At 45.4% G+C, this 26,650-nt stretch overlaps 1 protein-coding gene across 1 annotated transcript in view; it reads right to left on the bottom strand.

Annotated features, from left to right (window-relative positions):
- The window catches only part of LOC128894836 (serine/arginine repetitive matrix protein 2-like), a 189,526-nt gene that overhangs the window by 74,739 nt on the left and 88,137 nt on the right, over positions 1-26,650 (bottom strand). Inside the window, exon 2 of the mRNA XM_054156848.1 lies at positions 131-502. Coding sequence (XP_054012823.1) covers positions 131-468 — 338 coding nt within the window. The 5' untranslated portion in view covers positions 469-502. The remainder of the gene's footprint in view (positions 1-130; positions 503-26,650) is intronic.

A 26,650-nucleotide genomic window follows, 5' to 3' on the forward strand; every position in this document is an offset into this window, starting at 1 on the left:
AAATAAATATTTTTAGAGAACCAGTTCCATTACCCTTCAGACACACCTCGTGCATCACTCACGGGAAGCTTCGGTATCGGCTCAGGGGCAAGAAGGTAACGCGACTAAAGGTTGATTGGTGATTGCGTACCCGCTGTCGTTCTTATAGCCAGCAGTATTCTTCTTGTGACTTTCGTTGTAACCGGCAACCGTGGCTTTCTTAGCTGCGCTGCCAGTCTCGTGCTCGTTCTCCGCGGACCTCCTGCCGTCGTTTCTGCGGCGATAGTACTCGTTAGAAACCGCCGTCCGAGAGGGGCTCTGCTTAAGGCCATAGCCTTCCTGAGGATAGGACGAGGTGCTCTTGAAATTGGTAGACTCGCTCCCGTGGCCGTGGCTGGCGTACTTGTAAGGGCCCTGAGGACAGGAAGGTGGGCCCGGGGCCTCATCCTGGACTCGATATCCTGGCGGCGACGGTTGCAGTTCCGTCATCGTGTAACCAACGTCCCCGCCATCCGGGATACACCTGCGAAATCGAGCAAGAACAAGTCGGTTAGCTTCGACGCTTCACTCGGGTGCCGATGAGTCAGCGGTATCGGGGGAGCAAAAGAATCGGTAGATCTCGCCGCTGAAAACCGGATCTTTAGTATTCTGGATGACTCGGTAGTCGGTTCGGTGAGTTACCCGGGTCGACGACACATTCATCCTCCCCAGGACCTAATAAGTGCATTAAAACGGTCGACGGTAATCGCTACTCGTATCTAGGGAGCAATTTATAGTGGCAATTTCATCTCTCGATCTTCTAAGACTTCGACAAGTTTCTTTTTGTTTATGTCCTCTGGGGTCGCTTGGGTAGTCAAGTTTTCTCTCATCATTGCGATGTCCCTCTCTCGTCGGGTATCTTTTGCTGATGTCATCTCGCGATGAAAATGCGTATCATCCACTTTTAGAGGACGTGACTTTCGGTAAATGTTGGGTATGATTTTATTGGAATAATTAAAGCGCTGATCGTTGTATAGTCGAGAGATTAGAAGTCTGTGGTTGCAGAGACTCGGTGGCGATGTTTGGTTGAATAGCTATTCAAATACGCTTTTGTGGTTGGTCAAGCGAGGGGGCAGAATTTGATTGCGTAATTCAGGTTGAAGGCATTCCTTCGTTTGCCTTTTGTGAATCTGTGATGGGAGTTCTTTTATTTGTAGAACAAATCTGAGGCGGTTATAGAATATTTAATGTATGTGTTCTCTTGAGAAATGTAGGATATTCTACAATAAAAAGGTTAATATGGTAATATATGAAGACGATTGTAGATAGATTGGTAAAAGTAACAAAAGAAAAGACGCAGGAAATATATATAAACTATTATAAAAAATATATACAAAATTAACGAAGAAGATTCATTTTCAAACATTTAACATGTGGAATATCGCTTATCCAAGATTCGCTAACGATACTTTCGATGAGTTCAACAATCGTTACGTGATCCCGTGTCCGCGAATAATGGAGAAATCGTGCTCGTTTTTCCAGGCGCGAAGATAAATCGATCGGCTGGTTTTAATTGATCGAGCCAAAGGTTAATTAAGATACCGATCCAGCGGCGGTACGATCACGTGTATTGCGGAACGGCTCTGCGTAGATTAAAATCATTAATCGAGAATGTTTTACGTAGCGATGCGAGAGCGGTACGCGATTAGTCCCGCCCGTGATTTTATGAATAACGCTGATCGATGACGAGGCGCGCGAATTTACGGCCCACTGTTGCTTTCACTCGCAGCACGTGTCGGAAATCGTACGCATCCCTTTTCATTCATTTCTAGTTACCAAAGATGCGTTTAATACATTCAGCTCGAATTTTGTTAAATTTTCATGTGTGTACTTTATCGAAATGAATAGCCAATGTTGTCACTTATCAGAAGATTTAGACGTAATTTATATATTCACAAGGAGGGCATAAGTGTTTATACATTTTTCGCAAGTCGTTATTCCATCAATTTTTAAATTTTTCACAGAAAATTTCCACGAATCTATAAATTCATCGATTTCATTAGAAAGTTTAAGCTGCAGCAAAGATCGAGATCGACCAAAACTTTAAAACCAACGAAGTCAAATCGAGACTTTCAAGACGTTCCGCTATCAAATGCTTGAAGCTTTCCGGAACTTTCCCGTCTCGAATGTCTCCGGTCCCCTTCAAAGCACAGGTTCAACCCCGCATTTGGCGAACGTTCCTCGATTCGATACGATCGCGTGCGCGCACACGCCTTACGACCGACGTTATACTAATCAATTTGTTCGCAGGGAGAAGTACATTGTCTGGGAGTAGGCGCTAGCTCGTAGAATCGAACGCTAGGCGTGTCTGCAATGCGATAAAATCCGAGGAAACCTCTCACCAATGCTTGTTTAACCTCTTGGCCGCGTTCTGGGCGACGAAGGTGTAATGACTCGCGCTAATAGTGACGCTTCTTATCGTCGAGATCGCTGCCGCTGATAATCTCGTTCCGAAATTATGTGCGACGTAATGACTTGCGAGGTAGGAGAGGGTGTGCCTCGTTGACACCTGGCTAACGAGGATCGATGTCTTGTGGGTAGGGCTCAAACTGATCGACTGCGCCTCAGTTTAAAGCCACGTTCCCACGTGTACGACGAGAATTAACCACTGCTTAAATTAATTACTTTGGTACCCTGCGATACCTTAAATTAATTACGTCTTCGGTATATGGAATTTAAAGCTGGTCGAGTCTATATTTAATTGAGAAAGGAAGCCTCGAAACCTGCTTCTCCAAGAATGAATTCATAGATAGTGCTGTTGAATAAAGTCATAAGTCTGTCGTAATTAAGAAATTTGTAAATATTGCACATTTTCAGGAGTGCCAAGTATGTAAAAAATTGATAAAATATTGTCTTTAAAATTACAACATCTTGGGATTTCTTTGCGAGTTCCTGTAGTATAGCGCTACACCATGCATCGAAATCACTCAAGCACCATCTACAAGAGCTCTACCGAATTACGCTAAATTACTTTAAATCTAAATAGGACCACAAATTCCAATCAAAATACTAAATAAACATACAACGCAACAGCATCTATCTATAAATTAAAATCTACTGCGTACCAAAAAGAAAGGTATCACTAAAAGAAAAAAGCGGAACAAATAACGATTGCTGCTTAAGCCAAAAATCACCTCCATCACGCGACCCGTGTTACACAAATTCGACTTACAACTCTCTTCGTGCCTCGGATAACAGATCGCCTCCATTTGTCGCGCGAGAAAAATTGCTACCCACGCGCTGGAACATTTTTGCCGAAACGAAACGGTAACGCGTCGTATTGACCGTGATCCGTCGTGCCGCGATGTAGGTCACCGGGAATGCTCTCAAACGTTCGCAGTTCGGCGAACAATCGACAATATATCATCGGTTATCACGATGCATCCTGCGATGCCAGAGATACGGATAGGCCTGTTCCAGATTCTTCCGCATTTATTCAGGCCCGTCGTGTCCGAGCACAATCGGCGTCGTTACGCCCAAGAACGACGATCAAGATCGATGACGGTTACAACACGGCGGAAGGCATCCCGGCTGCGATTCTTCCACGGCGCGTCCTCGTCAGGGGCATTTCTATGGACGTGTTCGTCCGTCGATTCCCGTGCCTCTGACCGAATGAAAACGCGAGAGAAAGATAAGGAATTCACGTGGCCGGGCTCGGGAGGACGCTCGTCGCCGTCTCGCGACTGGTAAAACCTACCTCGTGACGATGTATATTTATGTGTATGCGCATATATATGCAGTCCGTGCATCTGCAAGTTCAACGCGAGGAAGAAAAAGAACCTACGGAGTCACCTGGCCCCCGAGGCAGCTGTACTCGTAATTTTTATCCGCTGCGCTCGTTCCACGGCCGAGCCGGACGATCCTCGCGAGGACGCATGCGGGATACAGAGATTGGACCTGTCGCTTCGGAAATCGTTTCTAATAGGCTGATCTTTCGCGTGAAATTTTCTTTCGTCGTTACTAGGACTGGTCTAAAGGCTGGGAAATTTTAAAAAACGTGTCATTTGCTTTTTTTCATTTAGGTATTTTTCAATAGTAAGAGCATTACATTTTATTCACAACTTCATTGACATGAAATAGACAAGCCTTATTTTTAAAAATTGTACAAATCTTACGTTTCTCATCAAATTTCGTCGCAAGTCATTTATGAAGTATCAAAGAGACTCTAATTTTTTCACTGATATAATTTTTGTTACCTGGTATTACTTCTCGATCCCTGGAAATTCAAAATTCAAACAATTCGTCCCTTTTCAACCAAACTATGACGGTTGCATATCCAGTGGACGTTCCGTCATGTCAACGGTTGCAGAACGCAGCCAGGCGATTTTGTAATAGGCGAAAGCACGCTCTGGGACCGCACGGGCCCCCGAGCTGCCGCGGACGTAAAAACTGATAATGAGCAGCCGTTTCGCGAGTTATCTCGTCTATCCTGGTTAGGCTAATGAATAAGTGCACCACAAGGTTGATAAATACGTCTGGTAGACGCTGGCAAATCGCAATAAGGTAAAGATACTTAATAGCCGCTCGCGACGTTGGAACACATCGATGCTTCAGAACGGAGACACAACCCTCGAATTTGACAAAGCACTCCCGTCCACCGACGACCATAAACAGCTCAGGCAAGAGTGGTCGCTTTCACGACTAATAAATTGAATATAAAAGCACGCTATCAGGCCCGTATACACTAGAAACTCACGATCTTTAGCGTGCGTTAAATTGGATTCGTTATGGTGGGCGTGTCGGCGCCGTAGTTTTGCATAATAAGAACGAGCCTGAATGGACCCGCGGGACAGACTTACGATCCTTTAAAGATTGAAATACGCGGTGTTTAATAATACACGAGGAATTCCAGCGTTAGCTACGATCCACCGTTTCCTAAACGCTCGGGACCCGATGCGCGACGCTCCCCTCTGGCTCGTCGAATGATCTGTGGACTCGGTGGATCGCTTTACGTATTAATGGGGCCCGTGCACTCGCGGATCATGCTTCTCATGTAAATCGTACCGTGGAACGTCGGGACCGCAAGAGCCGAGTATGAGAAACGAGCCCAATTATCGTTGTTCCTTTGTAACCGAGTCGATTGCGCTGGCAACGAAATGCCTGGCCCCTCGCCTTGTGCTTCTTAGTAATAGTTTAATAATAGTTGAAAGTAATCGCACCCTACTCTCGTTCTTTCTGCGTGCACGCAACTCTCCGGCCGGAACGTGTAATTTACCCTGTCGGAATCGTCAAAACTCGCAACGAGAGCACGATTTCAAACGGAGGAAGTAGGGAGACAGGACAGTGGGAGTCGATGGGTTCCCAAAGCAGGTGAAAACAGTAGGCTTGGTAAATTTTAATGAATCGACTCGGTTGTCGAAAACACCTCAAGTGGTTTTAGAATTTTTCTTGATCGCGATATACCCTGTATGTATTTTTAATAGACAATGATAGGTGTTGTGAGCAATGAAAATAACAAGGATGGCGTATCTTTCTCGCGTGATTTTGGATGGCGTACACTGTACATAATGTAGGTAAATTCACAGCGAAACGTGTAATTTTGTACGTCGAAACCGCCGAAAAACGCTCGCGCACCTTGTAATTCCTCTTTTCTGCGGGCGGTTATTCCCCGCTCTATGCCGTGCTAATACGTCGCACGTGGTTCGTTTATCTTTTCGTGACCATTGTTGCCGTTTTTTGGTAATGATGGACAATCATTTACTTCGCCGTACACACGCCACCCCCTGCAATTTCGAAATTTCTCTCTCAGGAATAATTTGAACCGTGCGAGATCCTTGGGACCATGACCGCGAGCTCGTCGACGTTACCCACCCAGTGCGGGAAGTTTCGATCAACCGAAAATGGCAGGTGAAAAAGCAGTCTACGTTAGAATACTTTTGAGTATCAGTATTAAGGAAGTTGCAATTTTAAAATAAATTTTAATAATTTTTTTAGTGGCTCTATATATTTTACTGATTCAATATTCTATAAGATTCTATCAGATCCTTCTTAATGGAACGTACTGAAACTTCCTTCTAGACAAATTCAGCATGTTTTCTAAAAAATGCTTCCAAACTCCACTTCTCAAGTTTCTGGGTATACTTGCTTCACTTTCACGATGATTGATTTAATTCTTAAGGACCATCTGTAAGGACCATGTTTAAGAATCATCCTTGAGAATCATCCTTAAGAACCTTGCAAAAGAATCTTCATTAAAAATTATTTTGCAAAACGACACTGAACGTCTCAGAATAGGGCAGAGCGAAGCGAAGGGGGGGGGGGGCTAATAAACTCGTCGCGGGGAACGGAGCAAAACGGAGCGGTGAACAAAACAAATCGCGCGCACGCGAGGCGAGCCTAAATTATCAGATCGTTGCGAGACCCCGACGAAAACGAGCAACAGGAATCGCGATGTCTGAATGAAACGAAGCCGGCGCGTACGACAGAACGAATCTGAATGGAACGTAACAAGACGTAACGAAGCGCGGGGAAGCGGAATTCGCCCGAGCCGGAGAGAAAATACGACGACGCGATTCGGACGAATTAAATAGAACAAATTAAAGAGTTTCCAAAGGAGGAGGAAGGGAACAAGACCACGCGGAGTCGTCACGAACACTCTGGAACGAGCTAAAACGAAAAAGAGCAAGGTGGACCGCGATACTATCGTCCTGCGTGACCGTGGAATTATGGTTGATTTTCTACCGTCCGACCAAGCTTAATGAACGCTCGGGATAAAGTGACACTCATTCTCGAGTAGTGCTCGTGGTTGATTTCTCCTACATGAGCACGATGATTACTATTATTATTTATTTTAAGATATTATTTTGTGATACTTTTTATTCGGGAGGGGTGAGTAGTGTAATTATTTTATTTCTTTCACGTTTCATCATCCGTTATTAAATATCTGATTTGAGATTGTACGTTTATATTGATATTTACAAATTGAAATTAGAATTGAAATTAGAATTGAAATTTGTCTACTGTATCGAATTGAAACTATATTTATTAAATTATAATATTCGATTAATATAGATACATATATGACATTTACCACGTATATATATTCAAGGACCTTCGCAAACATAAACCCCACATAAAATATGAAGACCATCAGAACATTTTAACGTTTAAAGCAGAATGCTCAAGTTTCGCTTCTTCATCCTCGTCTGTAAAAATATGAATTTGCATGAACCACCGGGACGGGTTGTTCCCAAGCTTTCGCGGTAGCGCGAGTCAAAAAGAGACGGCGGGCACGTTAAAACTCGGTGCCCGTATGGTCCTAAATCACGCGCGTTAATTGCCAACGGTGCGAACGAGCGAGGCCATCGCGCCGCCTCGAGTTTCGCCGTGATAAATTCGCGACGATTCATTCGCGGCGAGCACGCGTTCCGTCCCGAAGGGGTTGTTCTTCCCCTGTTCGCGCGCCGCTCCGTCTTTCCTCACCTTCTTTCGAACAGGTTTATCGCGCCTCTCGGATTGCAAGGTCGCGAACCGAGGAATCCTAGCCGGTGAGGAACGGCTGTCAGCGAATTTGTTAGGCGAGCGTGTAATAAGTTCGTGGAATCGGTGGCAGAGGTATCGCGTTTCGAGGCTGAGGAAGGACGTCGGAGTCGCGAGAAACTCGCGAAGGCCGTGGAACGTGGACGACACCACGTCGTCGACGAAATTTGTCACCGCTGAATATGTGGCACTGCCGAGAATGCACGTACGGACTCATTTTCAAGTCAGCCGTACGAATATCATTGAAATTATTCGTGTTATTCTGGATGCTATTGTGATACATTATTTAAAAATGTATGAAGATTTCTCAGTGTAATAACGATACCGATATCGTTAGTCACTTTAATAAAATACAGGATATTGGAATCGTACACGAGGCTTTCTGTTTTAAGAAAAGTGTATGCTTAACAACAAGTTCAATGAACCCACTGAAATATATTAGCAACAACATCGAGGAACATCTTGTTAATTCGAAGGGTGTAATTTAAGGGAGGGGGTATACAAGTGAAAAAAGATTGGGAACCACTGTTACAGTCGAACAGCATTAAATTAAATATTCCTGGGTCCGCGAGTTGCACTTGGTTCGACGTTTTCTCGTTGTTTCCGGCAGCTGTTCGCCTCAAACTACGCGATTACCGTAAATCTTTTCTTACATAACAGCATCAAGGGGGCGATATCAACTTCTACACCAGCTTCACGCGTGCTATCGAATCGCATAAATTCACCTCCAATGGCGGTCGTATAGGACGTCTATTGCCGTTCCGAGACTATTTTCCGTTTCTACGCTGGTTAACGAGTGCGGCTCGAAGAGAACCAAACGTTTTCAGGAAGGAGAGCAACAAACTGTTCCCTCGAGGCAAATGAGCAGGTCTGTGACATAGCAGGACCAGAAGGGACATATGGGCACGATGTTATTATATACAGAGCACCGCCAAATATAAAAAAAAAAATTATATTTTTGGGAAACATCACCTATTATTCGAAAATAGGATTTTTTAAAGTAAATACATAACCATATGAAACTATTCCTTGCTAGATTAGATTAATAGTTAGTATAGAAAACATACATTATTAAGGGGGTAAGTTCGTCATACTCACCCAATAAATATTCTTAAAACCAGACCGAAAGTGTTCTACATTAAAAAACCTACTTTACTCACAGACTCTTCATCATCAATTGCAAATAGAACAGACAAATGACGCCATATTCCATCTATTTATCATTATTTACTCGTCTCCTACACCAAAATGGCTGGGGAACCACGGCTAGGAAACCGTCGTTACGTCCCTGCAAAGGAGTAATGTCTGATTAGCGACAGACAAAATCAGAAAGTCCGTGCATCGAAACGGAAAGAACGTATACTCGAGCCGGCTCGGGAACGTGATTCGCGTTACATCACGTAATTAATGCGCCATCGTGTTCGCCGACTGGTTACCTGGCACACGTGTAATTCAGAGGAACGATCGAAAGCAAGCGTTTCCACCGTGACCGAGCCGGATTTAATTCTCCGGTAATCCCTGCGCTATTTTAATCGAGCACAGTATGGAATTAATGGCGGCCGCGCCGCATTTATCAAACTGCTGCGAAGATAAAGACGTTCCGATGATGCCGAGCGTGCGATATAAACTCCGCTATTAAACGGGTGAAAGTTTCGACGGAAGAGAATCGCTATTTATCTGGATTACCGATTCTTTTCGGTAGACCTGAGAACTCTATGGCTCGATGAATAATGTAAAGCAGAGTTATTGGCGAGAGGAAGGGCAAGTGGTCGGGAGAACTTACGATCCTGGGACTCGTTAGCGCGATGTCGGGGCACACGAAGTTTTGGATTTTTTACAATCGAGGCTATTCGTTTTGCTGTTGCGGGGATATTGTTCTTTTGTTACCTAATCTCGTATATATTAGTATGTATTCGCTTAACATCGTGTTTTCATCCTGCTTGGATATCATGTAACTCTTACCCTTGTTTCGTTTATTTTGTTTCTAACACTTTAACTGCCGCCTTATTAGGAGGTATGTTAAAAGCCTGTAAATAGGCTCCAGGTGGATGAAGTGTTAACACGATGAAAAAAGTCATGAAAAATAATAGTCTAGACAAGGGTAAAGAAGTATGGCCAGACCAGAGAAGCCTTTTATTGACGAGTATGGCAAGCATCCCTAAAAGAAACTTCGAGAACTCCACTCGACGCTTCGAGAAGAGAAGTAGAAGCAAAGAGTTGACGGGTAGAGAAGTGCAAGGAATACAAAATGTGCGCCGAGAACGCAGACTTAGACTGTTAATGATAGCTCCCCACTTTTCTGATTCCTAGCACTGTCGACACCCCAAGATGGTTAGAGAGCATCGAGTCTTCTTTTTCAAAATGTTTTAACTGAACTCTACCATTCAGGAACAGAACTTTAACTATCCGAGCGCGAAAGGAAATGATTTAATGATATTATTGTTCGGAATAAACAGCACTTCCTTATTGAAGGAGCATAGGCATGATGGTCACGAAGAGCGATAAGGAAAATATTATCATAATCTAATTTATTCACAAAATAAAATGAGATTATTCTACGAATAAAATCGAAATCTTTTCCGTATTGCTTTTGACGATCGCCACTACCTACGCTCACAGAACAACATTCCAGAACTTGTATATAAAATTACTTTCCTATATCTAATATCGTAGATAAACTATATTCATAGGTGGCCGTGTGCCATGTTCGACTTTCTTAAATTCGCAAATCAAACAGCGGTGTACGTGAACTTTCCCAGCCGTCCATACTTAACTAATAATATCGTCTGTCTTCTTCCAAATCATTTCGACTCTCCAGGAGCCTGCGAAGAATTGATGAATGTTATTTTAACGAGCAGAAGTGTATTTATCTACGGTTAGGTTGCGTCAACAGTAGACATAATGAGTATACTAAGACTTACTGACTAATCTGACATATCGGGGCTATGCGAAGGGATTACGCTCGAAAAATTATGAATAGACGACCCCGTCAGTAACAGCTACTGTAGCAGAGGCAATTAAAGGATCAGAATAGTACAGAAATTAATTTCCCAAGGCTCAAATGAGGACTCGAAACGTCTAATGCATGGAACTAAGCTGCTTATACCAGCTTATACTAAATTGATTAATTAAGTTTGAAACGTTTATAAATTTCTGAAGGAAAAATGGACCTTTAATTTACAGAAGACTCAGTGGAAATAATCGAGTCCTTTTCCCCCAGAATAGTCAAGAATTTGGCACCTTTTAACAGACGGGAATTCACAGATCACGAATAATTGGTCGGGAGGATTCAGCGCTCCGGATGGGAAGGATGGCGCAATTCCTGCCGCGATTCACGATGCATCGTAAAAGGAAGCAAAGGAGCCGATGGAAAAACAATGAAGGTCAGCGCGCGCGGGTCGCGTTCCTTGCGTCGACAGCGGAGGCTTCGAGAAAAGAAAATGACGAGGAATGCGAGAGGGGGTTAAACGACCAGTCCGTAGAATGCAACAGAGACGTACGAGCTGGCTTATCGTTCCGCGTCTATTTCTCGATCGCTCCGAGCGGTAAATTCAACGCGAGAGCCCTGTCCTCGGCCCCGAGCGCGCAAAACGAGAGGATAGAAGGCGATTACGTGCGGCAGACAGCGGAAAAGGTAGATCGACGGATGATAAGGGGCTTTCGTTATGACGAACGACCCGACAACACGAATGGGAATACTTAGAGGCTATGATAATAAAAAAGGATATCGAAAACTGGCTTTTCGATGTACACACTGTGTTATTTATCTATTTTTTTAGCCATTTAACGTCTTTATCGCGGAGATATGTAAATGCGCGCGTTAGATAAACGTGTGAAATGATAAGTCATATGGTGGAGGCTTGCTCGTCAACATTTAGAATAAACATAGGATTTACATATCGAAAATCTGTGTATTTACAATGTCCCTATAACTACTCCTATTTCTGCCCAAATAGATTTAATCTTGTTTAGCATTTCCTTTGTATCTACGATTAATATAAATCTATCTCAGCGTCAGCGATTTTCCTCTTCGGATGGAGCATTCATACGGCAAGTATTAATGCACAACCATAAGCCATGGGCTCTGGTGAAGAATGCTATTCAGGCCAATGAAGAAGGCGCGATATGGCGCGAACGAAGACTGAGAGGAAGCGTTTCACAGGAATCCGTGGGCCGCGGAATGGAAATCTGGCCGCGATTCGATTTTTTTTCCTTTCCGCCAGTCAGAATTATGATCCAGCCGGAGCGTTGGCGGGCAGGGCCGTGCCACGAGTCTCTGCGTAGGCCCTCGCCAGGTCGCTCTCGACGGTAGCTGGGTTCGTGCCATGTCTCAAGAAAATGCGGAACGCACCCGTGTGCATCCTGCTGGTATTCCTCAGAAGCATTTAGAAATGGTGCATGCCCATTGTCGTAGGCCGGTATCCCCAAAGATTCACGGGAACCTTTCCATTTGAATGAATTTTATACGAGGAAGTATAGAAAGTAGATGATTGTTCCTTCCTATTGCGAGACTAATAAAAATTAATCGATAACCTTACGTAAAAATCGTTTTATAGAAAGTTGGTCGCTATCATACATTATTTACATATTCATGGAAGCATGTGTAGCATGTTCTCCTAGTGGTTGAGTCTTAATTATTTTTTCAAAATAATGGTGCTTATATTTTGGTGTACACAAATTCTACAAAATTAATGATATAAAGAATAGAAGGGGAACAATTAAAGCTCAGAATTGGATGCATGTCTAGTTTAAATAAAATATTTCTTTACGTATCAAGACATGCCTATGATCAAATATATACTTCTACAAGTTTGCACAATCATTTAAATTGAACCTACATTCCATCATAATATCGTATGTCTTCTTTGAAATCTCATCGACTGTTCGGAGAGCTAAATAGGAAGGGCCGATGAGAGTTATTTCAACGTGTGAGACCGTGTTTATGTATGCTTATACTAGATCAACAGCGCACACAGCGAAATATGGCGAAGGCCTACCGATCTGACACATCGGGGCTAAGCAAATCGTACGCTTGAACACCGTGATTAAATCACCCCATAAATAACACGCCTTTTTCAGTGGACGCAACGAAAGGATCTGACGCTCCAAAATCTACAGGGCTTCGGTTACGCAAGGCTTTCCTCGAGCATACATCGGCTTCGTTAGTATTAATAGGGAAAGAGCGGCGAATAATGTATCGAACCGTGTATCGCGGTGTATCTCTTCCTGAATCACTTCTTTCACAACGCAGGCCAACGTAATAAATATTTTTCCGTAAAGTCGATCCGTGCACGATGTCCATATTTATTGGACGTTCCAACCGTGCAGCCGTTTGGGCCTCATTCGCGGTGCAAGGATAATTAAGGACACGTAAGGTAAATACCGAGATATCCCTATTTCAAAAGGAACTTCGTTGAACATATACAGGGTGTCCCAGAATTAGTTTAAAAACCGGAAATTCTGCTTCAGAATCGTCAACTACCTCCCATTTCCGGTTCTTACACTAATTCTAGGACACCCTGTATACTTGGAAAATATTCGAGGAAATTTAGAATGAACGTAGAATAACCACTTCTCTTTCGTTTTGACGTACCAAGTATTTCTGAAGTTCGTTGTATTCCAAATCTTCGTAAAAAAAATTCTTTTTCTATTACCTATAGGTATTATAGAATTGAATATCCTTGAATATTCTTCATGAAAAGAAGACAAAAGCGAAGACTCAGCCGGCATCGAGCGCGCGAGGAAGCGCAGGGAGTGCCACGAAGCTTTTTCTCGGAATCGAAATAAATGTACGTACTCGATATGTGAAAGGATTGCATCCCCGAGGCATTTATCAATCCACCGCGACCTCGTTAGCGGCTTCGATAACGCGCGTATTAATAACAATTAATTAACGAACGAGGAATGCATTCGTTGCGCGTCGATAGAAAGAATTCGCGATTGCCGGGTGAGAGTAGGATAACCGCACGGTCTCCCACATCGGCTCCCGCGGCGAGAAGATAAAACTGATTCTTTTCTTTCTTCTTTTTTTCCTCTTTTCACCAACCAAGCACGCATATTTGCACGTGAGAACGACGGACTTGACGGCCCCGTGCAAAAACACTCGGAGACTTTTACGCGCGCGAAATGGGCCGACGGTTGATCGACAAGCTATGCAGACTTTTATCGCGCCAGATACATACAGTGAGTCACAGAAGTATTCGCGCTCAACCGACCGCTGGCTTTAAACGGTTGATATATATTTACGACGAAATTCTATGGGACACTCATCCATAGATATGTACACACCATTAACTCCGGTATTATTGCCGAAGTATTGTAGTTTATTTATATCGTAATATCGTAAGTCGAGTTGGTGCGTGAAATTTTTAGTATCTAGTAACTATATTTGGTAGTTGGAGTATTTATTGCTTTTAAATTGTAAAATGTAGGCAATTTAATTGGACTTCTTTAGAGAGTTTTGCCTAAAAGACTGGTAACACGGATGCATTAAATACTGCCAAGGAAAACCTTGATCATATACTTTTCAACCAATTTTAAGGTCACCTGTGTGAGTCTATTAATTTTTGCTCACAGTTCTTCCTGCGATATGCTTTAATAAACAACGTACCAAAAAAATAAGAGTTGAGGTATGAAACTACTTATATTAAACAAAAATTACTATGTACACCGATTTAATCCTATTCTAGGGGCTCCGACATGTAACGTCACAGATAATTATCCTGAAAAATTGATCCCAAGAGGCTATCGACAGTCTGAGATCAGCAGTTGTGGGAGTCGAATACTTCTCTGACTCACTGTATACCCGTCCAAATACGTCACTCGGCAACCATTCGTCCGTTACCGGCCGATGATGCAAGACGGAGCTTTCAACGCTCGTGTTTTCGCTTTTTACGGCTCCCTGTATAGTTTTCGAGTCCGTTGCTTGCGTCACGATAAAATATTAGACGTGTGGGAACGTTTGACGGAACGTTTCACCTGCTCCCGATAAACGAGAAAACCTGCGGTGTGCATATTGAAAATGGACCCCGCTCTAGGCGGTCGTCTAAGGTTTCCTACGATAATTCACGATAATTTACCAGATACCGGTGAACATTAAATCATAAGCTGTTGAAGAAAAACGAGCAAGCCCGCGGCGGAAAAGACGAGGGAAAAAAACTTGCTCAGGATGCCGCAACAGCCCGAAGAACAGCTTAATTGTCCTGGCGACGCGAGTGACAGTGCCGTAGTGTAAAATGCCTCGCCATGCAGAAAATATCCGAGGAAAGAATATTCAGCGCAATTTCGTTAAGTGAACTGGTGTGCGCAAACGTATAATAACGTTTAATATTCGTAAAAGACCTGACGGCTATGGTGTTCCATCAATCTTCATCGAACACTGCCACTTTGTAATGGCTCGTCCTTTGTAGGGCCTTTGTATTTAACAAAGTAATACGCTCCGGGCTGTTTCCAACACGTTGGAAATCCAACTTGGCTGTACCTATGTATATTCAAATCAGGCGATAAATCATTTATTAATTGCCAGGGACTGTTGTCAATTTTTAGCAATTTTCGGGAATCGAAATTATACTTAATATGGAGGATATGTTTTTTGGTTCTGCCCACGTGTTTACCAAATTTTCGCAATAAACGGTACTTACAAGGTTCCTACTTCCTCTCACGAATAAAAATGTCCAAATGTTTGGAAAGTTTTCGCCTCGAATCGCCCGTTTAAAAACGCGTTTCCAATAAAACTCCACGAGCACGTTGAATTTCTAAAGTTTATTAGACCCTGAAAAAGTGTTACGCGGTTAAGCGTAAATACTCGGTTATTCTTGGTTGGGCCGTGTGGAGTAACTTATTACCCTTATTAACGCGATCATTCGCGAGAGGAAGCGAGCGATGGCGGAAGAGGAACGAGCGAGAGAGGGAAACGACGCCGGTGAAATACGACGGGACGCGTGGCGGTCAAACGCGGTGAAATGGATCGTAATTTCGTTCGGTTTGGTCCGAGAAGATGGCGATCGAGGGCTCGTGTTCCCTTTCGAAAGTCGTGGCCATAACTCGACGGGCCCGTTCCCACTGGTTATGCATGAAACATTAAGCCCGTATTACATCGGCTGATTAACGCGCACTTTCACGCGAGGGACGCGCACGAATCAACAATAACATGGCAGGATCGTTCGAATTAATTTACAAACGCGGGCAAATTAACGCGACTGCGCGTGAAACATCATACTTCGTCGATAGAACAGTTCCTTATTTCGCGAAGACACGTTATATCATAATAACCCGATTCGTCATATGCGCTGCAAGAATTTCTCTTGAATATGAGCGACTGGTAACTTCAAAGCAAATGGATAATTGATCTTTGAGGAAACGATATCGAATGAATTAATAAATCTAGTACGTGGTAATCTACATTATTCTACGTAATAAAAAATTTTCCTTTCGCACAAGACAAATGTAGATCCACTAGGATAGATATACATTTTTATCCAATTTCACCAATGATCATATTAATTCAGCCACGTCCGTATCATAATCGGCGATGGTAGCCGATTTATCTCGGGGGCAACGCGAGTTTACGTGGCGCGTTTTCACCGTAAATACGGAACCCAACACCAGCGATCGCGAAACTCGTCGAAATACTCGGGTTTCAGAAGCGATCGTTGCTGCCGAGATCTCGCTGGGACCACGGCGCGTGGATCTTATCAGCCGATTTCTCGACGGTGCACTGGCGAGCGTCGCGACACCACGTTCAGCTCGCGTGAAATGCGATCGACGTCGATCGTGATTCAATTCCGAGGCGATTCTCGCCGATTCCCTCGTCTGTTCGCGCTACCAAGTGGAAGGATACAAGAGATCGGAACAGATAGGCGCAAAAGAGTCAATGTGCTAGAAATGAAAAAGAAGAGACTATTAAGGATGAAGAAGTAAGAAATCGAGGAAACGGAGGATAAATTTCCTGCAAGCTACTTTTTGACTATAATCTCGACATGTTTCGACACAAAAAATCAACATACGTGTACTCGATAAACGAGTAAGTATGTGCTTCATTTAAATAGAATGTATAATTTGATATTGCAGAGTGATAACTGAAATAAATTAATGTTGAAATTTGTTCCAATGAAAAATCCCTTCCACTGACCTGTTGCCAAATACAACAAGCTAATCGTTAATACTTTCGATTCATTCGTTAGTATTCACTGCAATTGGAGAAGTCATCGACGGTGCTCCAGTTCGGGCAACCTTACTCCACAGTGAAAGATTTCCACCTCTGTCGGAGATCAGATGAGATAGCTGGCCGCGGAAAAGACTCGAGAAAAATCGGTGGTCTGCTCGCGCAATTTGTTATTTACCATTCTACCCGTTCGGTAGCAATTATTCCGCGGCGATGCGATTCGATAGCACCGCGATCGGGTGCACTTTCATCCGGCGGCGAGCAGTTTTACGACACATCGAATTGCACGTCCATTTGTTCGCCTCGCAGATTATCTATCTACATATTTCTCCGGGCCGCGAGATCCCGCTGATACTTCAAACGATCGGTCGGATCATATATCTCCCGGACGCTACGAAAAAACCGGACTCGCTCTCGGTCTGTTCGATCGATCGATCGCGTGATAGGCCATTGTGTTTCTCTAATTCGCTCCTCGAAGCTTGCCCGTGGTTAATCGCGATCTCCCGTGAATTGTGTGCCCTGATAGCGTCGACCTTGTCTGCTCGGTACTCCGATCCGCGATTCCTTGGACTTGACGTTTTCCGAAAAGCTCTGACGTCCCGCGATAAGCTTCGTGTTTCTTCTTTCTGGTGAGTGCATTCGATGCAACTTTTTTCTCGCGAGGCTGACGAGCGTGATAATTTATTAACTTGTCGCCATGTTTCGATTGATGAGATGTATGATTCTCTTTGGGGAGATATAAAACCTTGGATAATAAAGAAATATGTATTTTTGCTGAGTTATTGGATGTTTAGTAGCTTGACTAACATGTATAAATATTATTCTCGCCTCCGTAGCTACTCAAAAATCGAACCGATGAAAATCGCTGACCAGGATTCAGCACTGCTACAGCAGGACAATTCTCCGCAACGCGCACCAGTAGATTTGCATCCAGTGCCCCGGTTCGTTCCGGCAGAGATGTTTACCGGGCGCTGGACAATTCCACGATTCCCCTCGGGGCAACGCACGTATCCGGAAGTAGCAACGCGCTCACGCAGCATCGGGCCGATCGAATAAATTCGTCCCGCGCGGAATAGGTCGCGGCTGGAAACGAGGAAAGGCTCTCAGGCCGATGGAATCCCAGCGGTTCGTTCCTCCCACGGTCCCCATCGCGGGCCTTATCTGCCGCGTACGCGCGCGCAAATGCGTCGAAAAAGAATCGGTTTGCTCGTAGCCGGCGTACGCAACAAGTTGCTCGTTGCGTACACGTCGTGTAGGATTTCCTGGAGTAACGGCCCCCGAGGCGTTCACTCCTAGCGAGCCAGGCCGCGCTCCCGGCTCGACTTCCTCCTGCTCTTGCAACGATAAATGGCGAGAGGAACACGGACGATTATCGAGCCGACGAATCGGGATCGCGGCTGCATCCGGCGAGACGCGAACGCACGCGTAAAACGCGCGGAATCGCGTTTCGCGACTTTATTGATCGTCGTGAGCCGGCCAAGGCGCTAATTAGCGCCCCGGACAAATCGATCCGGCGTTCGAAGGGCGTAATAGGACGGAAACCGGCGCAGCTGCGAGCTGAGAACCCGTATCGATATCGATCGTGCACGTGGTGGCTTCGCGTTGCGTCGTAAAACCGTCTCGAATTGCCCCGGCGGCGACGCTCGCGGAATACAATCGAGGGAAACCGACGAATCGACGCGGAAAGCAGCTCGACCTTGTCGATATCCGCCTCGAGGGCGCGTGAGCGGGGCTACTTAACGATTTCAGTCTCGTAGGACAAGTCGAGAGGTACTCGGTCTCTTTGAGTCACGGTTTCAGGAATGAAATTTCTTTAGAACTAAACTGTGTTATAGGATCTTACGGATTTCAGTTGTAAGTTAACTAGTAACTAGTTTTTCATCATTGTTTCAATCCTTTGCGTCTTTTTTGGTATTATTAGACTTGATTATACATTCTTATAGCTTTCTTGAAGCGTCGACACCACTGCAAACATAAAGGATTTCACTAATATACTAACAAAATTTGTTAGACTTACGATATCTCTCCATAGGAGGAAAAAAATATAGAAGAATATAGATTAATTACTAAAAGTTAAATGTTGATATTGAAAAATTGTTCGCGGGTCACATAAATTTATTATGCGGACCGTACGTTGACCATGCCTGAGTTAAACTAACGAAATGTCTAAACGAGTAGCTAAACGAGTAAATTGGATCCGTTGGCGGGCACTCGCGGCACAGCGGTTAAGAATTACTGACCTAAGTATCGTAGGTACGCACCCGGTGACGCAAGAACGCGTGCATAGAATAATACCAGCGTTCAGCGGGGCGGCAGTGTTTGAGATTTTTATCCTCGGTACCAGCGAAGGCAGGGAGAGGGAAGAGAGTGCCGCATTAACATTCCACGCGGCGTTATTAATCGTTTCGGCAAACACGGGCCTCGGAGCTCGAGAAACGAACTTAATCGAGTTTATCAGCGTGAGACTTCCGTACACGGGAGTGGATGGCGCAGGAGGAGAGCAGATGTAGCAGAAGAAGAAGAAGAAGAAGAAGAAGAAGAAGAAGGCGACGGTGAAGTCACGCAGTGACGCGTGTCTACAGTAATATTGCTATTACTGCGTGTCCGGGGTTGCGGAGCGACTTAAATTACGCCGCGCGCCGAGAGAAAATAAATTGAAGCGGGAACGCGAGACGCGGGGTGAATTTATTAATTGCTGGAACGCCGCTAGTTCGCCTCCGGTGCTCTTGGTTAAGGCTTAGGCAGGCGCTTCCTTATCGAGAGAAGGAGTTATCGGGGATGACGTATCGACCGATCGATATCGTCCTGCTGCGTAACTATGGAGCAGCGAGTTATCGAACCACTTGCGTGCTTCATCGCGTCAAGTCGAAGGGAGGAAAAAGCCGCGGGATCGTGCCTCCTACGGCGGCCGCGTTCCTCTACGCGGTAATCAAAGAACGCCGATACCTTCGTACCGTCCAGGTGCAGCGCAGCGTTCCTGCGGGCCTCGTTTCCGATAGAACGCCGAGAGGTACTTCGCGAGAAATCAGTCGAAGAGAAATGCCATCTTTCGGAACGAAACAATAGTCTTTGGAAATGATATTCTCATTTAAGTTGTCGCCATACGGGTCAGCTAGGATAAAGAGAAGTTAATCTGGCTTTAAATTCATCTGGAGAATAAGATGCCTACGAAATAACCTAATACTTTACCGTGAACAATGAGTAATTACGATAAGTACCTTAGATGGGAGATACCTTCGCAAATTATCTGTGCATTTGTCTATGCTACGATCCCGTGACTCACCTGAAACAAAAAGAAAAATTCGAGTTAGCTACAAAGAACAGCAATTTAGATTTCGTACTTTTATACGCGAACATCAATAGACCGGAATTATATATTTTCTATTAACCAAAATCATCGAAGAAAATAACAGTGTATAGGAGGCCAATAGGGGTTAAATACGTGCTAGCGTTCCAGAATACGAGAAAGTTGAAGAAAGTCCATGTTCACGGCGATAAGAAAAGCAATTTATCAAGCAACGCTGTAAATCGCGAACAGCGTCCTCCACGCGTCGAAATCTCCGAGCCAGCCATGCGTTGAAATCACCGGGACAGCCACGCATCGAACTCTCCAGCGACACGAGCTGCGGAGTTATTCCAGCCCCGGAGTTCGCGAGGGACGCGGTAATGAGGGCCTCGCAGCGGTTTGTATTCGCAGTGAAGCCGTCCCGAGTCCAAAGTTAGTGCACTGGCTCGGAAGGACCGGGCGAACGAGACGATGCAACTTGGGCTCCATGGGGCCAAGCTTCAGCAGAACCGAGCCTACGGCTAGTAGAAGGGACCTCGCACGACCGGAGAGAGAACCGGTCCTTCCTCGGCCCCGGTTCCTCGACTCGGCTCCCATTGGCGTAGGACATCGAGCGTGGGTGCTAACCGAAGCTGCGCACTTTTTCGCGGCAATTGCGAGCCTCTCCTAATGCGATCTACGTTCCTCGTTAGCGCCCAGCGCTGGCAAATCGGTGGCACAGACGGGAAAAATTCATCGAAGGTTCTCGTTTTCATTCGGCCATCGTGGGTGCGCGACTCGCTAGAGTTCCAGTCTTCGTCGTTCGGGAAACGATTACGTTGCCGTTCGAAGGTCATTTGATTCAATTTCCAGTTATCCCAGCCTTTGATCTAGAGCCGCGAGCACAGTCGTTACGCAAAAGCCGAGTAATTGTTGATAAGATACGCCCGTGTTAATTCCAGTTCGATTAACATCTCCTCGGATGGTGCTCTGATAGCGTATTGCGGAACGAATGCGCGAAAACGTGTGCTCGGGAAGTCTGCTCGCTTTAACGGTCAAGGAAAATTGAAACTTTTCTGTCGATCGATTTCGTTTTAGCGATTCCCCCCATTTTCTCCGTGAAAATTGATTCCGTATCGAAAGAATTCCGCGCAGGTTGCTATCTAACTTTAATTGGCGACTCGATTTCTCGAATCTGTACAGGAGCCGATGCATGATAATTTTCTAATCAAACAATCAAACAAACAATTAAAACCATCTAAATAAACTCCAATAAACTGTATCGATATTTTATCAATATAACGAATTGAAATGAAATATTTTCATAAACTGAAACAGATGATGCAAGTGCAAACACGAGCTTACTCGTGACCGGTCAACAACGCGTTAAAAATGATTCAACTGGTATCGTTTTTTAACAAAATTTCCAAAGGTGATCCACTTTTCGCTTTTTCGAAAAGATTCCTGAAACTCGAAGACGCTCTTCCCAACGCTGACTTCCCTTCGCGCTGGTTCTCACCGTTTCAGTCGTTAACCCCGAATCCCTTTCGCGTGATAATACTAACACGCCGTACACCCACGAAAATCCAAGAAGCACGTGTGTGTCATTACGTAAGCGTAGTGATGAATGCACGAGTAACTGTAATCCGGCGGGGGCCCTCCTTCTTCGTACCCTTCGATGCTATCGAAGCTATCTGAACGGACTCGATAAATGGACGGGAACCCGAGTACGTGCACGAACGGAACGGAATAAAAAGAAATCCTGCAATCAGGATAACGCCGCGGACCAATCGTATACAATTACATAACCGAAAGGTATTGGCCAGCCATAAAAGAGAACGATCGTCGCGAATCCTCGTGAAAATGGATTCCACCGTAAATTCTCGTATAAAGTCCCGTCGACGTCGCGGTTCCTCGCGCGGATCATCGTAACTCGGTGAATCGCGTCGAGATCGGCGTGCCTCTCGAACGGTCACGGTAATTGAAGCCACCTACGCTCGACAGAAGAGATCGGTGCTTCCGAAGCAGACGAACCGTCCCGTGCACCGGAGTGCCGTTAGATCACCACCCTCTTTTCAACGGCTGTCAAGCGAAGGAGGACTGCCCTCGCTCGTATATAGCCGCTTAGTCCTGGCCGACTGACAATCGACTCGCGTAAGAGGGTCGCTTATACGTACACCCACCTGCACCAACGACGACAGAGGTGAATCACGCGTTGCTCGCATATAATTCACACGAAGTGGGGGCCAGATACTGTTAACCGCTGTCACCGATGACAGCCGAGACACCGCTGGGTCCAGCTGCCCTCCCCCTCTCCCGAGCTTTTTATCACGATCGCCTAGATTTCAAGATCCGCCGACGACGATCGCTTAGGTCAACGAAGAGTAATCTGTTGATCCATCGACATTTGCATCTCCTCGCTAAGTGTCTCCTCGTTCTCTACGGGAAGATCCATCGCGCGACAGGCATGGAACGGTTAGAATTGTTGCTTAATCCCTTAGTGCGCAATTTTTCGGAGCGTTCGTTAAAAATGGGTCCTGAAGGATTTGCGTGAAATATTTGGTGAAATTTGGACGTGTTCTCTTTCGAGAGTATTATGGTAATCGTTCTGCGTAGATTCAAGTATTTATTCCTAGCCTTGTTTTGTATTTTATTAAAGCGACTAACTATATTGGTATAGTTGCACTGAGAAATCTTTGAATCATTTTTTACAGAGATCCTTAATACTATGTCTTTAAAATTATCCGTATATCTATGACATTCATTCCTAGTCTAGATGTTAAAGATAAAGTGAATTATTCTGAGCAATTCATTGTAGATAACGAAAGTCTACGCATCGTATTTCATTCTTTGGAAATATTCTCACTTTAAACGTCATTGTTTGGATAAACTGCAAAGCCGAATTTATCCAAATTCTGTCCCAAAATACCACAGGTCAAAGATAAATTCCTTTCACTGTCGAAATTCCGAAGCATGTAAGCACATCCATTCATTCGCGGTTATGGGTCACGTCCAGCGACTCGATACCGAGACTTAACCCTGTTAAATCTGTATTTATCCCAATTCCGACCCGGGATACCACGGGTATGTAATAAATCCGTCTACCCGTTTAAATTCCGCAACGAGTATGTAAACACATCCATTTATCCGCGATTATGGGTCACGTTCAACGACTGTCGTACTTGGTAGCCAGACTTAACCCTGTTCCTGCGCGGCGTCGAATAATCGCAACCGGTATGGCGTTCACCGGCGCACGCTCGACCGTGGCCATCTCGGCTAACCTACTATTTACAGTAAAAGAGATAAACAGCGGCTCCTTTCGCGCCTGTTTACGGTACTCGCGGGTAAGATCGAAATCAGCGAAAGAAATACGCGTCGCGAAGCTCGGAGCCGTCGCTCTTCTCGGACAACGAGCATGCGACCCAGACGATGCCCGCGAAGATCAAGTTCCCGATGTCCCTGTCCCTGTGGAGATCGCTGTCGCCGTCTCCGAAAACGAAACAGGGGGGAAGGCCCACCCGTTCGATCGTCAGACGAGCAGCCATCGAGCGACGACGCCGGGGACACAATAAATATCGACGACAAATTGGCGTTGTCGAGAGTAGGGACGAGAGGAGGACGCTCAGCGGGCAGTCAACGGGTAAACGTGCAATTACTAATTACAGATAGCCGGGTGATCCGAGTAACGGGACCGTGGAGAGGACTCGCTCGCTGCCTACCGTGCGGGGTAATTTAATTAACGGCAATTACATCGCCCCGACGCGCTGATTTATGCATCCCGATGGAATCGCGACGGTCAGCAAACGCGACACGGATCCCTACCCTACCTCGTCCGCTGAACACTTTCACCGTGTATCCGTAACGCACTTTTATGCCGCGTTTTAAAATCGCGATGGTGACTCGAGGGAGCCCCGTTAATTGGCGTTATCCCCGCGAAACGTGCCACGAAAAACGACCGACCCCCGCGTTCCTCTCGAAGGAGAGATAAACCCGGACACTCTTCGTAGAAAACACTTCCCGGCCGTGGCTCGACAGCGATACGCACCCCGAACTGTCAATCAAGGTGTCAACGCTATCTGGAGTACGGTTCGGAGAGGTCTCACAGCCTCCTCGTGCGACGACAGCGCTCGCCGTGAAACCGTATCGCGAGGATAGGCCGCCGGGGCCACGGACGTTAATTGAATAATTTGCATCCCACCTGTCCGGGTTCCGGTGAGCACGCAGGTGTGACGGGAAGAGGTCACGGAGCGAGCCATGCCGTCGTTTTCAACTATTTTCTACGGTTTGATACAGTTCTCCGTTGACTAACACCGTTCCATTTTACCTTCTCTCGGACCCTGTCATGCCTTCGTTGGCGTTCTTCCGTCACGGGGACGGACACATTTGGAGCAGTAGGAAGTTTTGTTGATTTTTTCAGTGGCGGTGAAATCTTGGTTGGTTTTCTCGTATCGAGACTAGAGTGTATTTTGAAACCTTTAATAATTACTAAGAGCTTCCGTTATCAATCTCGCAACTTGGAACAGACTTCCAGTCCCTTTCGAACAGCAGCTTTGTCTAAATTACACGGCTTTCGAATTCTCGCGTGAGCCACGCGTTTCTCTGGTCGAAGACGGATCATCGAGGGAAACGAGTCCCGGAACGAGCGATGCGAAACGGCATTCGAAAAAAGACCAACGTTGTCATTAGTTGCTATTGTCGCGAGTAACGGTGGTTCAAACGAACGTTCCGCGGTTAACGTTATTATAAATTGCAGCTTCCTCGACCAAGTAGCGCGATAAGGCTCATTTATCTTTGCTTGCCGCCATGACTAGCATTGTTATTTAAATCCGCGTTAAGTGTATTATAATATGCGTTTAGTGGACCGACATTGCGGGACAGTTCCTCCACTGGCCGGGAGCGACGAACATCCGAACGTCTTTAGAAGAAGTGTACCGAGCCGTTTATGACGATTCTTGCTAATTTCGCGAGGTTGCGAGGTTCGTTTAATGAGGTTGAAATAGTTGAATATGGTTTAATGAATGAAAGTTGATTAAGAAACTGTATGATTTAACGAAAAAAAAACTGGTCTTTCTTCATATGCACAAATAAGGATATTCTCGTCCTAAGCGATAGTGTCGGTAATTTTTAAATTTTGTATCCTCAATTGTCGGACACCAGGTCTGAAAGGGTTAATTTAAATCTCAAATCTGTATCTGAATCTTTAAAAACATAAACTTGCAGAAACATTCTCAGAATCCATCGTCTTCGTTCGATAATGAATTGCAGGACACAATTTCAAAATGTGTTTCTTCGTTGTTTAAATATAAGTAAACCCGTGAGCGTCAGACACTGCGCCCAATCTTCACAGTCTCGGGCCCAAGCAGACCTAACTTCAGCCCTTGGATGGTCTAAAGCTCGCGGGAGTGACAATGAATTCTGTAAACGCGTTCATCCAGTTATCGAAGCCCGTCGACGTTAATTGCGAATCATACAGCGCGTGGTTCTTTTGTAGTCCTGTCTCGGTTCTCGTTCTTTCATCCGTTCTGTCGCTGAATGGATCGTACGAAGAAAGATCTCGCGAGCGCCCGGAGAGGGCTGACAGAGGCAGGTGGCTCGTCGCCGTGGTATTCGGAGACTGAAACCGATACCGTCGCATTAAAGTCGATGTCCTCCGGTTGCCTTTTTCCGCGAGGTTGCCTTGGCCGATGACATCTGGCCGACGGTCAGGAATGCCGAGCAATAACCGGTCTCCCTCGATACTCGCAGGGTGTATTTCTGCCTAGGTGAAATTCCTGAACAACGAGCGCGCGAGCGCGCGAAACTCGTGCAAACTCGTCGGGCGCTTCTTGTTCCCGTACCGAACTAATTATAAATTTCCCTTGCATCGACGCTGGAAAGAGAACTACGCGAACTCTAACACGTGTCGCCGAATGAAACTTAGCAGAGATGAAAGTCGTCATTAAAGTAATCTAATCTGACGAAAATTATAGGCAACCGAGTTGCCGTTCGACTTTGACACTCTCCTTAGAGGAAACATTATTCAAACATTTAAATACGAAGCACACATCATTTTACTAACGCAAGAATCTGGAACTGGAACGCGTAGATATACAATAAAAAGACCTCTAAAGATTCAGCTAAGACTACAAAGCAGCCACAGACACTCACGCCAAGCCCGTTAATCCTCCTACAAACCTTACACGCAGTTCTTACGAACCTAATCAGAAACCTCTCCCCCGGAATGCCACGGAGAACGTCCCTATCTAATCCAGGTAAAAAGCTAATCCGTAAACGCGTACTATCAAACTCGACACCGCACAGTCTCGGCGCTGTGACTAAAAGCTAACCGCACATCGGGGTAATTCGTTTCTCGTCGAAACTCTCTGCTTTTTTGGCTATCGTCGCTCGCGTTCCCCGTGGCCGACAACTTTCATCCATCATTCCCACTCTCGAAACCGCAATCACGGCACGCCTCTCGGGAGACAAACGCGGATAAATACGGCGAACCGTGGGGGCAAATTGCGCGAGTATCTCTCGTTTGCGCGGTATCGCGGGAAGACGAATCGCCGAGTCCAATTATTTCGCTCACAATTACCGGACGTTGTAGCGAACCGGCGAACAACCCGTTAACCCAGAGGTCAAGTGGGTTAGGGGGTTATGAGCAGCGATTTCAAAAAGTTGCGCGTCGCGTTGCAAGGCCAAGAATGTAATCGGCGGCGTACGTCTCTTTCTCGATTCGTTTCGAG

This window comes from Hylaeus anthracinus, unplaced genomic scaffold, assembly GCF_026225885.1.
Source record: "Hylaeus anthracinus isolate JK02 unplaced genomic scaffold, UHH_iyHylAnth1.0_haploid 4, whole genome shotgun sequence".
NCBI lineage: Eukaryota > Metazoa > Arthropoda > Insecta > Hymenoptera > Colletidae > Hylaeus > Hylaeus anthracinus.